Below are 12627 nucleotides of genomic sequence, written 5' to 3' on the forward strand. Positions count from 1 at the left end.
TGATTAAAACTGTTATTAAAACTTTAAGCCTTTCTTTGAAAAGAGATATGGCTTTTCTCAGATAGGACTTTTTGGAAACAAGCAATTTTTAGATGTGGTAGAAATTGATTTGGGTTAATAATTTGACGTGAGAGTGGAGAGCTGGGGTATCTGAGAAGCCAACTGCCTGAGAAAAAAAGGTCATGAACATGAATGTAGCAAAGTTGTCTTAAGAACATCTTTCCCCTTTCTTTACATCACTTTACATTAAAGAAATAATAAGAATATATTCAAAAATGCACATACAAGAATTGATCATCATGTGGTTTATAGTAGGAAAATTTTTGAGTAACCTGTGTAAATAATGACATAATTCAACTGTGAAATAAATTATGTAGCCATATGATAATATTCAGCCTTTTAGAATCATGTTTTCAAAGATGATTTAATGACATTGGAAAATGCGATATATTCTTAATTGAAAATAAAAATAGTCAAAACTGCATACGGTACGATTATATATGTATACAGAAAAATAATGACAGAGAATACACCAAAATATTAACCACGGGATATTGTCCATAATTTTTGTTTTCTCTTCTCTACCTTCTTGTATTTAAACTTTCTATATCGAAGGCATTTTTTCCAATTTTTTTATTGTGGCAAAATACATGTAACATAAAATTTACCAACTTAACCATTTTTAGTGTACCTTTCAGTGATATTAAATACATTCATAATGATGTGCGGCCATCACCACCATCCATCCCCATAACTCTTTTCATCTTGTAGAAAAGAAACTCTGCACTCATTAAATACTAACTCCCCATTCTCCAGCTCTCAGCCCCGGCCCACCACCAATCTACTTTCTGTTTCTATGAATTCGACAACTCTAGGTACCTCATGTAAGTGGAATCATATAGTATTTGTGTGTTTGTAACTGATTTGTCCTCAAGGTTCATTCATATTGTAGTATATGTCAGAATTTTCTTTCTTTTCAAAGCTGAATATACACTACAATCGGTTTATGTATTCACCTATCAATGGACATTTGGGTTGCTTCCACATCTTAGCCAGTAAGAACAATGCTGCAGTAAATACAGGTGTATTAATATCTCTTTAAAGACACATAATTTTATCAAAAAATATTTAAGATGTGGAAAATCTGTTTTTCTTTAGCAGCCTCTCATGCAGAACCAAGCAGAAATAGATATGTAATAAATACATAGCAACTAGGTAAATAGTGCTATTTTAAAACTCTGTCTTTTCTTTGAATAGGAAATAAAAGTTTTAATTAAGGGGATTTATATATTTATTTTATATTTTTATGTTTCAACAAGTATTTCTTATTGAATCTCAAAAATTGATATAAAGTATGCAAATCTCTCTATCTGGGAAACATACAGCTTGCTATTCATCTTGGAATTTGAAACAGTAAAATTAAAGTAGTTACATCATAATAAGCTCATGTACATAAAAAAGTCCAAGACCTGCTTTGACTGCTCATTAACTCCATTTAAGCTCATTCATAGTTAGCATGAGAGAATACCAGCGTCACAGAAGGTTTTAATTAATGGGATTTATATATTTATATAACAGAAGGTTGAGGGGGTAAGGCCCACTCACAGGGAAAGTCACTGAGATTCAGAGGGGGAATGATTGACCATGGTCACATAGTAGAAAGGGGCAAAGCTAAAACCGGAATCTGCCTGTCTGACTCCTAGCCCTCTTTTCTCTACACATGTGGTCAGAAACCCTCTCAGCCCCATGGGGGATTCCCCATGGTAAATGATGGGACCACCCCATCTTTAACTGAGGGCATATACCTTTGGTATTACACCCTCCACCCTCTGAAGTCCAGCTGCGGTCCTTCCACAGTGCCAGAAAGGCCACCTAGACTCACCACCTTCCGCCATGCCCCCATGCCTGCGCTGGATGTGGCCCCGGAGAAAGGTGGCATTCATGAACGTCTTGTCACACAGGTGGCACTACACAGAGGGGAAGTAGTGGGAAGTGCAGGATTAGATCATCTGAACCAGCCTGGGATTCTCCCTATATCAAAAGTTCCATTACCTTGGGACCTCTGAGCTGCTTCAGAAATGCAGAATTTGACTTACTAAGTAAGGTAGCAATATCAACATCCACCCCTGCAAAAAAGATATATATATGTTGGCCTAAAGATGTATATATCCTTATTGCCCTAAGCCAGGTTAGATTGCTATTCTGTCACTACTGAAAGGATTCTGACCCTTTTTATCATGATTAATATTATATCAATTACCATTCTATTGATTAACATTGCATCATATATATGTGGCATTGTGTTAATGTTTAAAAGTGGGAGTCCTTGTCTTTTAGAAATACAAACTGAAATCTTTACAGATAAAATCATGACTAATACACTTCAAAATAATCTAGGGTGAGGAAAAGCGGGTAGGGGAACAAATACAACAACATTGGCCATGAGTTGATAACTATTGGGCTGGGTAGTATGTAAATGAAGGTTCATTATATTATTCTCTCTATGTTCATATATGTTTAAAATTTTCCATAATAAAAAGGGTTTTTATAAATGTCCAGGTCCCATCCCAATGTGTTGAGCAGAGGATAGCAAATAATAACATCTCTAATTTTACATCACTTTCCTAAGGCATTTTAGACACTGCCAATTTATCATATCATTTTTTCACTGTAAAACTTCAAAATTCTTCCAACACAGCTTTACAGGCTGCCGTAACCAGTCAGAGTAAGAGGGCATATTGCAATCTTTACAAAAGGGCAAATGTGACAGAAATTGCCAGTTGTCTCCAATACCCATTTTCCCTTTTTCCTTAGTAACGGACACCCTGATTTATAGCTGATCATGAAGCTAATGATAATAAACACTGTATGTCCCAGCCTCTCTTGTAACCAGATATGGCCATGGGACTAAATTCTGGCCAATGATATGCAAGCAGAAGTGGTATATGAAACTTCTGGAAGGTGTCATTAAAGAAAGAGTTATGACATTCCTCACTCTCTCTCCTCTTGCTGAACAGAATGTAGACTTGAGAGGTGGAATTCAGGCAGCTATCTTGGACTATGAGGCAGAAGCCAGATGACAAGGCTGGCAGAGAAACATAAAGAACTGGTTATGTCCCATTGATGGTTATGGCACTACATACCAGCCCTGATTTACTTACCCCTAAACTGTGTTCATAAGAGAGAAAAATAAACTTTGAACTGATTCGAACAATTATGATTTGAGCTTTTCTGCCAGCCATAGTCAAACTTAATCCAAACGGACACGACCTGGATTGACACACTTAGCCCAGTCTGGAGTTCTAAAGTAACACAAACGGGTTTCTAGTTTTCAGAAGGAATATGAATTGGGTGGGGTAGGATATATTTTTTAAGGCATCTTATTCCAAATTATAAGCCCTTTCCCTCATCCTGCTCTTCCCTGCTTCCCCATTCCCACCTCAAGCAGGACACTCACAAACAAGGCACCTGAAGTTGGACAGCCACCATTGACTTCAGACTAAAACACTCTATCATAGCATTCAAGGCCACCAGGACCTGGCTCTGCTATCCTCCCCTGCCACATCTCTCATCACAGTCCCCCTCAGGCCAAACCCCACCTCGGGCCACTCCAAAGCCATCACACGGAGCACCCTTCTCACACTAGTTCCTTGGCTGTCTCTGCCCATAACACTCCTTTACAAAACTGTACTCAACATTCAAGGTTCAGTTTAAACACCACCTCAGGAAGACTCTTCCTCTTCCTCCTCTGTGCTCCCACAGCTCCTCAGTCATTTACTTACTTAGTACTTTCTCCAAATTAATGCTATTCATTTTTGGCAGTACAGTAGCCACTTCCTTTTCTTCTGATAATAGCAACCCAACTTTCTGCTGGGAATTACCTTCTCCCTTACTCTCAAGCCGTGAGCTTCAATTCACCCCATGGTCTACAATTGAATATGTGACCTAGACCAAAGCCAATCAGAGCCCTGCATTCCCAGGGTCATGTGACTGGTTCAGAGATGGATAGAAGACCTAAACATAGGAGACACACTGAAATACTGGCTGGGCTACTGGGACCAAAGTAGGTCCTCCGTTACGTCAGCCTTAAATCTGGTAAAATGAGCAATTGGCATTACAGTGGCCCAACTTGCTACCACATAAAGACTCTTTATAAGAATGGAACCCACGCTGAGGAAGAATTGCCAAAAGCTGCAGGGAAAAAAAAAAAGTTCTGGTGCCATCTGATTACTGGGGCAAAGCCACACCTGAGTGCCACCACGACCTTGGATTTTTCAATTAAATTACCCGATAAGTTCTTTATTGGCCTAACCAAATTGGCTATTATGTCACTTAACTACTGAAGGGATCTGACCTTTTTTTTATCATAAGTACATTATATAAATTATATCAATTACCATTCCAACAATTAACATTATATGATAATGATTCCTTTTGTCCCATCAACCCCAAACCATGGATTTCCTAAAAACCTGAACTAACATGACTTGCGCCTACATCCTCAAAGCCTGGCACAGAGCCTGCCTACCATGACAATTTATTAAAGGTCAACAGTCTCCAATCCACACTTTCCATGAAAATACATGCAAATGTTCAAATATCACTCTGGGTAACTGTCATTTGGTTGAATATTGAAGTCACTTTTCCAGAGTGGGCCTGATTCTACCAGTCCCTTGCCACATATTGATTACACACAAACACCCATCTTAAATACACTCTCGCATACCACACTCTCATACACAAACCCCTCACATATACACACATACATACACATTCACACCTCCATAAATACACTCACCCTTAGACATATATATACCCTCATTCATTAACACACCATAAATATATCTTTATATGTACACTCGTACACACATACAAGCACATATTACGCACCACCCACTCCATATACACACACACGGCATACACAGATGTACCCTCCAAACATTCACATGCATACATTAGACACACACATATTCACTCTTTCCATAAGCACATACACACCTCCTCCATACATTCACGTGCAAACACTAGACATACACCCTCTCTATAAACACGTGCACATAAATCCTTCACACACACACCTGCTGTACATGTATAATCTCCATAATACACATACACACACACACACACACACACACACACACATACACACACTCTATAGAACCTGATCAGACACCCTCAGACTCTCTGGCCATAATCGGAATCTCTAAAATCTGCTCCTAACCAGTGAGAATGGCCCACAGCAGTCTCAAGGTTCAGAGAGCAGTGCTACCAAGACGGCCCAGAGGCTGGGTGCTTGGCCTTCCCGCTCTCCCCGCCCTGCCAAGATTACTCACCATTTGGTAGCTGTGGGCACCTGTCTGCAGGAGCAGCTGCTGCAAGGTACTGATCATCTTGCGACGCCGGCGGCTCTCCTCCCGCACACCTTTGAGCTCGTCAGCCTGGCGGCCCAGCTCCTGCTGACCACGCTCCTGCTGGCCCAGGCTGGCCTGCAGCCGTGCCTCGAGCTGGGCAACACTGGCACTCAGGCAGTCTTGACAGTGCAACAGGTACTCAATGATGAGCTGTGCCAGGCGCAGCACCTTGAGCAGCGCCGGGTCCACAGGCTGTCCACAGCGGCTGCAGGCCTCCCGGTCCAAGTTGCAGAAGGTGACACCAGCAATGTTTTCCTGCAGGGTGGCCACGTCTAGCTCCCGTGCCACGCGGTCCACATCTAGGGCGCTAATGCGCCTCCAGTCCACACTCTCATGGCGAGGCTGGAACTTGAAGGTAGGGAGTGCGTAGGCCCCAAAGAGGGGACCACTGAGGCCCTCAGCAGTGTGAGCAGGAGACTGCATGGGCAGGGGAAGCCCTGGGCTGATCACTGGGGACGGGTGCCGCCAAGGCCACGGCAGCAAGCAAAGGAGCTGAGAAAGGGCCTAGAAAATGAGAAGAGAGTACGAGTTAGGCAAGATTCATGGGCTGCATGTACCATGCACCAGGCCAGCAAGAGCTTAAGTGGGGTAAAGTGAAGGATCTGAACAACAGCTGGAGTATGCGTGGTATGCGATAACATGGCTAGAGGCATGGAAGGCAAGGATATAGGCTTTATAATCATACAGATATGGATTCAGACCCTCAACCTTGGGCAAGTTCCTTCACGTCTTTAAGCCTCCTAGGTACATTGGGATCACAAGGATCATGGGGCTCACTTTACAGGATTGTGATTAGCAATGAGGAAGGTGAAGCACCCACCTGGCACGTAGTAGGTCCTCAGTGAACATCCCCATGCCCAAGTCCACTGCCAGAGGTCTTTGTCGGGGGAAACTGTCAAATGCAGAAGTGGGTCCTTCTGCAACCCTACATTGACTTCAAGATAAAGTCCAACAATTCGCATGGGTGGCAGAGCCACCTAATGTCCACGACATCCCCTCCTGTTCTCCTGTAATTACCAGATTGTAGTGGACAGGGATGGGCTACATTTCCCAGTTTTCCCTGAAGGAAGATGTGATCATATGTCTATGTTTTCTCGTGGGATGTGAGTGAAATGATGTCCACCACTGCAGGAGTGGCAGGGAGACAGGAGGGTGGGGGCAATGATGCTTAAGAGAGTGGCCATGTCTAGAGATATGGTACAATAGGGGCTACAAAAGGTATCTCTATACAATGGAATACAACGAGACTATTGATGAGAATAAAGCAGCTTTACATGTACTGTTATAGAATAATGATCACATATATGTATATATCTTTCTATTTCTGTTTAAATGATATAACATAATCACATTTAATAGTAACTCGCAAAATAAAGGAGCTATGTATATCTCACATAATTATCTATATGTCTAAATATATATATAAATAGATATAGATATATCACATTGGAATGGTTGCCTATGAGGGAGGAGGGCAATGGGAGTAAATAAATGAATAGATGGATGGTGCATGGGTAGAAAATGGATAGACGGAAAGATAGATAAATAGATAGGCCTTTCACAGACCGATAATGATTATTTTATTTATATACACATATAAACATAGGTATATGTACATATATGAATGATTCTATTTGTTATTCATGTATAATCATAATTAAATAAAATACATATACTAATTTATGATTCGTTATTATTATTTCATAAGCATAGACTTTCCCTAGAAAAATTAGCAGGCTATTAGCCATAGTTACCAGTTACCTCTGGGAATGGGAATAGAAGTTAGGTCCTTTATCTTCCATTTTCCACTTCTCTATACTATTTAAAGTTCTTACATCATCATCAATTACTTTTATAATTTTTTAAAGAAAAAATATAATTTCTGCCCTTCAGGAACTTAGAATCTGGGGCAACAAGAAGTGCATGTGACCCTATTTAACCAAATTCTTTCTAGATCATGTGATTCCAACTTTTAAATGCAATAGAAAGTCAGAGAATTGAAAGGTCATTGACCTCATGAAGAGGAAAGGCCTTGAAGAAATGGTGGGGCTGGGTCTGCAAAAAGGGGAAGGACGTCCAAGAAAGGACCTCCCTGAGCCTCTGTCTTCATTTGAGAAAGGCAGTGACAGGCCTGCCCTATCTACCCACAGCATACTGTGAAAACTAGAAGAGATGCAAGTGGAAGGCATTCAGTAATAATACCAGCTCTGTGCCAGCTATAAACTCTAACTACAAACCTACAAACAGCTATTACTGTTCCCATTGTACAGACAAGGAAACTGATGTCTGGAGAGGTTATGTGGCTCTCCTCAGATAGGGAGGCCAGAGTTGAAATACAGTTAGAGGTGCATCTGGCTCCACAGCTTGTGGACTTTGAACCACCCAACATGATTCTTGAGGCTCTTTGCCTTAAAAATTTGCTTTGATCAGATCATCACCCTGTATCCCTCAAACTCCTTCATTCATTCACTCTCTACCCCCTCATTTACAGCATGATTACCTGGGCCAGGCCTGGTGCCAGGCACTGGGGCTACCGAGGCATATTAACCACACACTGTCCTGCCCACTCAGGAACTCAGTGTGGCTCCTTATTGCCACAGTCCAAGTCCAAACCCTAAACCAGGTCTGGAAGACTGCCCACAGGATGCCACAGACCTACCTTTTCCATTTCAGCTTCTATGCTTCCCTTTCTCAAATACTCTTCCCCAATTCATATTTCAAAATCACAACTCTCCAGCCACAAGCATCCCGACCATGGCATGAGGAGAAGACCAGTACGTTTCTACTTAACATGTCACAGTATTTAAAATTAGAAAAAAGGAGGCAGGCGATATGGTACTCACCATGCTCAGCTTCAAGATACAACTGTGTCATTTGAGCCTCAGAGACAATTGCCACAACAAGCCGTGGCTTGGAACAACAGCAGGTTACTAGGCATGCTGTGGGCAAGAGTAACAGGACACCTGCTTCCTGTCCTCCTGCAGACTAGGAGCTCACCTGAGAATGCACCGTTTAACTATTTAAGCTTTGGCCTCAGATGTTTGCCCACAATCCTCTTTCTAACAATAAGGCCAAGAACGCTCCATCAGCAATCCTCTCGGCTCTCCTCCCACCCCTTTTAATACTCCTTCCAGCCTCTTCCTTGAATGGTTACTACACTTCACCCCTCCTTTAAGGCAGAGTGTGCCGGTGTCCCTGTAATATTCCGCTGTTCACCCATACCTATCTCTCCCTGCACATTCTCCTTGGGCATGACTTCAGGGATACCCGCAGCTTCAGCTATCGTAGGCCTACTTTAGGCTGAGCCTGAGCCGCTTCCAAATCTCTTTCTTACAGGCCCATCTGTCTCTTGGAACCTTTAGAACAAACCTTCCAATACTGATAATACCAGAAATTTCAAATCCAAATTCCACCAGGCCCAGGAAGGTAGCATTAAATGCAGGCATGCCAGGTATAAAAGAAACCACAGTACAAGCTTAATGATACATGGCAACCGATTCTCTATCTTAGTGTCCAAGATATAATCAGGCAGCGGTTCTCAAGTGTGATCCCTGGACCAGCAGTAACCAGCATCACCTGGGTCCTTGAGAACTGCAGATCTCCAGACTTATTAATTCAGAACCACTGCAGTAGGTTGGGACAGGGAGTGTTGTGGATTGTGGCAAATGGGAGTGCATGCCCTGCTTAAAAGGGACAGCCACCATTCAGCCATATGGGAATGGATTTTATGTGTTCCTCGGGAGCTAATTCCAAATTTATTACAAAGATATTCAAAGACCTCTATGAACTGTTTCTAAACTACCTTTCTAGCTGCATCTCCTACTTACCACATCACTTGCTGTCTACACTTTCATATATCCGGGCTATTTGTTTATAGGCACTGTTTTTAAATGCTTTACAAAGAAAAACTCATGTAATCTTCAGAATACTCTCTCAAAGAGGTATTATAATTATCTAAACCACAAATAAGTGCAGAAGCTTGCCCCAGGTATAGGAGGCAGGATCCAAACCCATGCAGCCTGGTTACAGAGTCTGAACTGTTAGACAATGTGCTATGCTGCCTCTTGGTTTAGATGGCCCTCCACCATGTCCTTCTGCTCCTACTAAAGGTGAATGTATGTACCATATCGCCTGCCTCCTTTTTTCTAATTTTCAAGTATTTTCTTATACACGATTGCCACCATAAATCCCTCCTAGGCCCACAGTTAGAATTCCCTGACCCTCCCCAGGGCTCCCAGAGCACAGAGCATATACTTCTTTACCCGCCCTCACCACCTGTGGTCTGAGGAAGGGCGGCTATACAGCAGTCATTCATCCACCCCATCAGCAAACGATTCCTGAGCCCCTACTAAGTGCCAGGCACTGTGACTGACACTCAGGATTGATGGTGACCCAGACAACAGTCCCTGCCATTGTTAATAGAAACAGTTAACAGTTCTGGAACTGTGTGCTCCAGACACAGTTATAAGGCTTTACATGTATTACCCATTTAAGTCTCACAAAAATCCAGTATGCAGATGAAGAAACTGGGAGATGAACAAAGAGGGCAAGTGACTTTCCCACAATCGCACAACTGGTAAGAGATGGAATCTGGTTCCAGAGTTTGTCTTCCAGAAAGACAGAAAAATACACAGAAATTACCCTACAGAGTGTTGAGTGCCAGGGTAGGAGCTAGGGCAGGGTGCTGTGGAAGCACCAAGGAGTGGCCTTACCAGGACAGTCTGTCTCATTTCTCCCCTCACCCCATCCCCATTCCCCCAGCTATGAGATCCACAAGGGCTGAGACCTTGGCTTATTCGCGTCCTTTGTATTCCAGCCCCTAGCATATTACCTGTAGCCTAGATTGCTATTGAACTGAGCAGAACTGTCAAAATCTTAGAATATCAGACTCAAAATTCTACATCCTTGGGGGCTTGAGAAATGAGGCTATGAACCAGCAAACATTAGGATAAAGAGGAAGAATGGAGCTAGGAGTTCTTAATTTGGACTCCTTGGAGAAAAATGCCATTCAGACTTAGTAAAATGATTGATTTGTGGACCATCTATGTTCATAGCTTAATCCCATGGGCTAGTAATGAAATTAAAGTATAGGAGCCATTACGGGTGGGCCCAGGTATATCAGTGAGATGCCCCAGTGCCCACACTGACTGTCAAGATGTAGCCACAATGTTCTAGCTGGCCTCCTGACCATCCCTAATATCCTTATGTTGACATTCTGAGCACACTCTGTAAATACGAAAGGCATCAGGCCCACTCCCAGTTATCCAGAATTCTGAATTAGGGGTCTGATTTCATGATGTTTTACTGAGCCCCAGAAGTATTACTCCTGTCTTCTACTAGAACCCCAGAGGTCAATTTCAGCAGCCCTAAAGCTCTGACATCAAAAGGTGAACAGAACTGTGGAAATCTGAGGATTATGATGATGAGAACAGCCCTCACTCTTTAAGTATATATGTGCCTGCCTTTAAAAGTACTATTTCTAGCTGTCATACAGCCTCGTATGTAGCTATGATTTGCCTCATCTGACAAATGTAAAAATGGAGGCTCAGAAAAGCTAAGGGACCTTTCCCCATGTCACTCAACTGTGAAGTAACAGAGCCAAGATTCAAATCAAGTTCCATATGAGTTCAAAGCTTTTGAATTATGCCAAACTACTTCCCAATGATGATGATAATGATACATAAACTCTTTTCCATTACAAAAATTACATTACCTGAGATTTCTTGACCAAACTGCAAGGACTGAAACAGTTTACAGCAAATCACAACAGAGTCAGGGCTGGAGACCTCAAATTCTTCCTGTTTCCCCGCAGATTCAACTCCACAGCTTGCATTGAGTTAGGACAGGCAGAAGACAAAGCCAGATGAGAATGCCACAGGTTACCTGGAAACCACATACCCTAGGGGAAGGAACACTGTGCTTTCTCCAGACTGAATCAGCAGCAGACTGCTTTCCCCACATCTGGGAATAGAAACACAGGCAGAAATGACTCGCCGTCATTAGGAAATCCGAAGCTACGTTAACCATCTCTAGATGTTTTAATAGGGTTCCAGGAAACCTCCCAATCCTAAACCAATGTCACGAACTAGTGGAACCCAAAAGAATAATATTTTTGCTAGCATTCCAAACTCACTTCGTTGTTGAAGAGATCATTTCTACCTGGGGCACTCCTCGCAGCCAAGAAAGGAAGTCCATCTACCACCCTTGCTTTGCACATTCCCAATGACGAGATGTTCACCACCTCACAAGGCAACCATCCCACTGTGGAACAATTCCTGAAACTTTATGGTTCTTCTGAAACCTGACCACTATAATCTGTGAAAGATAACTTCCACAAATCCACCAAACAGCTGAATTTAAAAGAAATTCTGGCTGACTTTTCAATGTAAATTGACAGCTAAACTAAACTACTGCCACTGCCACTTTCCTGTCTCTTCTGCTTCCTCAAGAATGCAGCCAAGAGGAGCACGGGGAGGGAGAGCCAGCCTTCCAAAGCCGCTGCCAGGCAATCATTGACAAGCCTACCTGGGCTCCCAGCTAACTTCAGCAGTGCCTGCCTCGGGGAGCTCAGGCGTGTCATTAGTGCTAATTGTCGTGTCTACCAAGGTAACCTTCCCACAGTTTGCAAACAGGCTATGCACACACTGTAGGCAAGGGAGTGAGAGAGACCCCAAAGGAGATGAGAATGACCTAGGAGCTCTCCTAGAGCACTCCTCTTACAGACCTTAGACTTATCTCATTCTGTTGTTTTCTAAAGAAGGTTCTCCTTTCTACTCTTTCCTGTTATGGGGGCTGCCCCGCCTTCCCAGAATCATTAAGTAGCAAGAGAGAAATCGTCTCCACCAGGCACACAGCTCTCCCTTGTAGCTGGCCTCCTTTCCCAGAAACTTTAAGAAGATATTTTTAAAAGACAGTGTCCATGGTTTGCTCAAAAACCTATTTTAAGTTGTTTGCCACAAAAGGATTTTCTTTAAAATAAAAATAGGAGGCGGAGATTTGACTGACAACTCTCAGGAGTATTACAGAGAAAAAGACTACATACTGACATGACCTATTTTCCCAGGTACAAAATTGTCAAAAACCAACAGTACTTTACACATCTAAAAGAAAACCAGTTTAGAATATACTACTGGTGTTTTCTTTCCCATGGAAGAATCATTGCTACCTGGTAGAGTTTCTCCATCCTCAGCACCTAGGCTATTAGACCCCACAGAAT

The 12627-nt window shown here is 42.5% G+C and overlaps 1 protein-coding gene across 13 annotated transcripts in view; it reads right to left on the reverse strand.

Annotated features, from left to right (window-relative positions):
- DZIP1L (DAZ interacting zinc finger protein 1 like) overlaps positions 1 to 12627 on the reverse strand; it is a 38872-nt gene that overhangs the window by 24901 nt on the left and 1344 nt on the right. For 4 of the 13 annotated variants that reach the window (XM_039837245.1, XM_039837256.1, XM_039837244.1 and 1 more), the window contains exons 3-5: positions 11125 to 11372; positions 5334 to 5915; positions 1883 to 1967 (exon numbers count right to left, since the gene is read on the reverse strand). In XM_039837245.1, coding sequence (XP_039693179.1) covers positions 1883 to 1967; positions 5334 to 5834 — 586 coding nt within the window. In that variant the 5' untranslated portion in view covers positions 5835 to 5915; positions 11125 to 11372. The remainder of the gene's footprint in view (positions 1 to 1882; positions 1968 to 5333; positions 5916 to 11124; positions 11373 to 12627) is intronic. The other 9 variants (XM_039837251.1, XM_039837250.1, XM_039837252.1 and 6 more) reach the window with 3 other exon arrangements.

This window comes from Pteropus medius, unplaced genomic scaffold, assembly GCF_902729225.1.
Source record: "Pteropus medius unplaced genomic scaffold, Ma_sr-lr_union100, whole genome shotgun sequence".
Classification (NCBI taxonomy): Eukaryota; Metazoa; Chordata; class Mammalia; order Chiroptera; family Pteropodidae; genus Pteropus; species Pteropus medius.